Below are 3268 nucleotides of genomic sequence, written 5' to 3' on the forward strand. Positions count from 1 at the left end.
CTTAGCAGCTATTTCAGGAAGGCAGATTGATAGGTGGTCTAATATTAATATAAATATCAATAGATATTTGTTAGTACATGTCAACACTCATTTTCTAGAAAGCCAAATATTTTCTGGCACAGATTATTTCATACCACAGAATGGCATTTTGGAAGTATAATAACCTGTCACTTCTTAATCTCTCTCACAACACACCATAGTATATTATCTATATGGAGCCTGCTAAACAGCATTTTGTTTGGCAAAAAAATGACCTATAGCATTAGTCATTTGAACTACTGCTGACATCTAAGAGTACAAATCTTTAGGGGGAAAGGGAAGATGGCTAGGAAGTGCCCTAAGGGAATAGAGTTGGAGGAACAGGGAAAGAGGAAAGTAATGAAAATTGAGGAAAAAGGCATTATTCTGAATGATAACATGAGCAGAAATGCCCACAGAGAAGTCCAACTTGGGCTTGGAAAAAAACTTTAAATCAAGAGGGTCAAGTCATCTCTTCTACAGTAAGAAACTGCTTTGGCCAGAACCTTTATCTTGAAAAGAGAGGGCCAAACAGATGAAGCATTTTCTCACGATTTCCTAAATTGAACCCTGTTCCAAATTTTCGAACTTGAATGCTCAAGAAGTGTTCATGTGTTGGGACACAACCATGACTTCAGCAGAGCATTCTAAAACTTCACATAGTGAAAAGTACTTTTCACAATACATGCATAATAACAATTATAGGGCCAGATATTCAAAATGGCCAAGCATTCCAACTCCAATTGAAGTCAATAGTGACTAGTTTTTTCAGTACATCTGAAGAAGGAAAAACTAAGCCTGTATTTTCCTATCAGAATACAGGGACTAGTCATCTTGCGAAATAGGACACTAACATGGCACTGTCCATCTAAGAACCTTTAGAGGCCAGAGGGCAGTTTCTATCATTCTTCACGAATTCAGACAAGACTGACATTTCAACTATACATTTTGTTTAAAACCAGGGAGCATTAGAACATCAAAAGCCATTATTAAACAGGAAGAAAACTAGATTAATTCATAAAGGCAGTGCCACAAGGGAGATTGATTTAGAAAATGTCTAATTTCCAGGAGTAAAATCAGAAGCGGTAATTTTAATTAACCTATATTTAAATAATTCAGTCTGAAAATAAGGTGTCCTCAGTTTTTGACTTTTCAGAATTTTGGAATGTGTCAGGAAATGGACAATTTATAGTTAAAAAAAACATGTTTTCTGTCTTCTCAATACAGTATATTCATAAAACTCTGAAGGCACTCCACTGCTGTTTAATAAAACTTTATCTTACTGACTCTGGAATGGTAGAATAATTTGCTTTGTTTACTCAGTTAATCACAATAGAGAAAATGTTATTCTTGTACACTTTTTTTAACTATTTAGGATCTCTCTTACACTTACATATGAAAAGGCTATGAAAATTAAAAATAAAACCCCTCCCTAAAAGTGCCACCACTTTGCTCACACAACACTATCTAGCTCATAATTCTCTTGCTCATTTTCATACTGAGGTTGTAATTATTAATGTAGCACAAATGCTGAGTGGTAAGGAATGTTTTAGACCACATACTTTGTACTTCTAAGGTATATGAACAACTCTGAATCTTTATGGCTTTATTGTCCTGTTTCATGTTCCTTAGAGGCAGTGAATAAATAGCTGCAACTAGCTACAGTTGATTAAATTGTTAGCTAAACTCCAATTCCTTATTTTGCAGGACAGCTGTTACAGTACAACAGAATAAGAGGATTAACATGGCATTTGATACTAAATGAGAAATTCTTGGTAAATAAGACCCAGGACAAAGCTAGGCCATAAAATACTGATGTATTTAAAGAAAAGGAAGCTCTACAAACAGTTCTTTTTAAAGAACCAGCAGCAGTTCATACCCAGGACCACTGCTTTTAATATTACCCCTTAATAGAGATGAACAGCAGCTGTGTAATTCATGGTACAAGCCAGAAGAAATGCACAGTGGTTTAATAGTCTACGTCCATTTTATTTTATTGACTTCACCATAGGATGTCCACCAAAAATGTTTATGAACCCTTGCAAGCATTCATGACATTCGTCAGTCACTCTGAACTATTTACTCTGATACATGCAAGCATTTTAAAGAAAAAACACATAGTGGAACAGTACCTCACAATAATATTTATATGCTCCATTTTTCTAACCGGAGAACATTCTTGCATAAAAATGGTGCAAAATTTATGCTAGTGAAAATACGACATTTTAAGAAAAAAAAAATCACTTTGGCTTTTACTTACTGAAGTTCTCTCATACACTACAATTCTGTTGTAATGACTACTATCATTATGCTAAACTGTATTTCTCATGACGGAAAGAAAGATGCAGTAATACTTAAAGGTATAAAACCTATTCTCAGTTTCAATAAAAGATGTCACATTTATCTAAAAAACCTTGTCTGCCTAAAACCTATTCTGTACTTTATTCTTATGGCTAAAAGCATTTCTGGGTTGATAGAGTCTAATAAACACATGCATGCATGCATGCATATGTGCACACCTGAGCATCAAGTGTGCTGCCACAGGAAGGCATGTTTTATTACCAGATATGTCTCTCACAGAACTGATGAGTTCATAACGGATTGTTGCAACAAACTTACACTTTCAGCTGGATCTTCCATGGCTCGAACAAAATTGCACGATTCAGTAGTACACGAGCGAACTGTCTCTGTCCTGCCCTCTCTGAACAGGCGTGTCATAGAAGCTTCATAAGTTAAGCAGAATTTTCCCATGTCCTTGAAATGGCAAAAAAACACCCCAAAACCCAAAAGATTAAGCAGCCTACTTAGGTTTTACCTTCAGTTATAAAACAACACATTAATGAGATAATGGAGAACACAGTTAAGAATAGTCACTCCTCAATTTAGCTAACCATAGTAACATATTTAGTACTTTTTCAACCTTTAGGGTGTTATGTTATTTCCTCAAGTTTCCAAAGCTTTTGATGTCATCTCAAGAGTATTCAACAAAGAAACCTAACAAGGATTCCTACCACCACACAATTTTTCCTTTCACAGTCCTCTCATAGTTTATTTAAAACAGTTTAGGCATGATCTGAAGCCCATGAAGTAGGTCAACAGAAAAGCTCCCAGATACTACTTGGATACATTTCATTTCCCTTACACAGCTTTTAAAAATTACCAAATGGTTACCCACCACCTCTTAACTACCACTGATTATATAAATTAAATGCAAGTCAGGACAGGATATGCAAAAAAAAAAAAAAAAAAA

The 3268-nt window shown here is 35.1% G+C and overlaps 1 protein-coding gene across 2 annotated transcripts in view; it reads right to left on the minus strand.

Annotated features, from left to right (window-relative positions):
* CPT1A (carnitine palmitoyltransferase 1A) overlaps positions 1 to 3268 on the minus strand; it is an 84248-nt gene that overhangs the window by 18317 nt on the left and 62663 nt on the right. For both annotated transcript variants that reach the window (XM_019519844.1, XM_019519843.1), the window contains exon 15: positions 2638 to 2772. In XM_019519844.1, coding sequence (XP_019375389.1) covers positions 2638 to 2772 — 135 coding nt within the window. The remainder of the gene's footprint in view (positions 1 to 2637; positions 2773 to 3268) is intronic.

The sequence above is a fragment of the Gavialis gangeticus genome, unplaced genomic scaffold (assembly GCF_001723915.1).
Source record: "Gavialis gangeticus isolate Ggan-Ray unplaced genomic scaffold, GavGan_comp1, whole genome shotgun sequence".
Taxonomy (NCBI): Eukaryota; Metazoa; Chordata; order Crocodylia; family Gavialidae; genus Gavialis; species Gavialis gangeticus.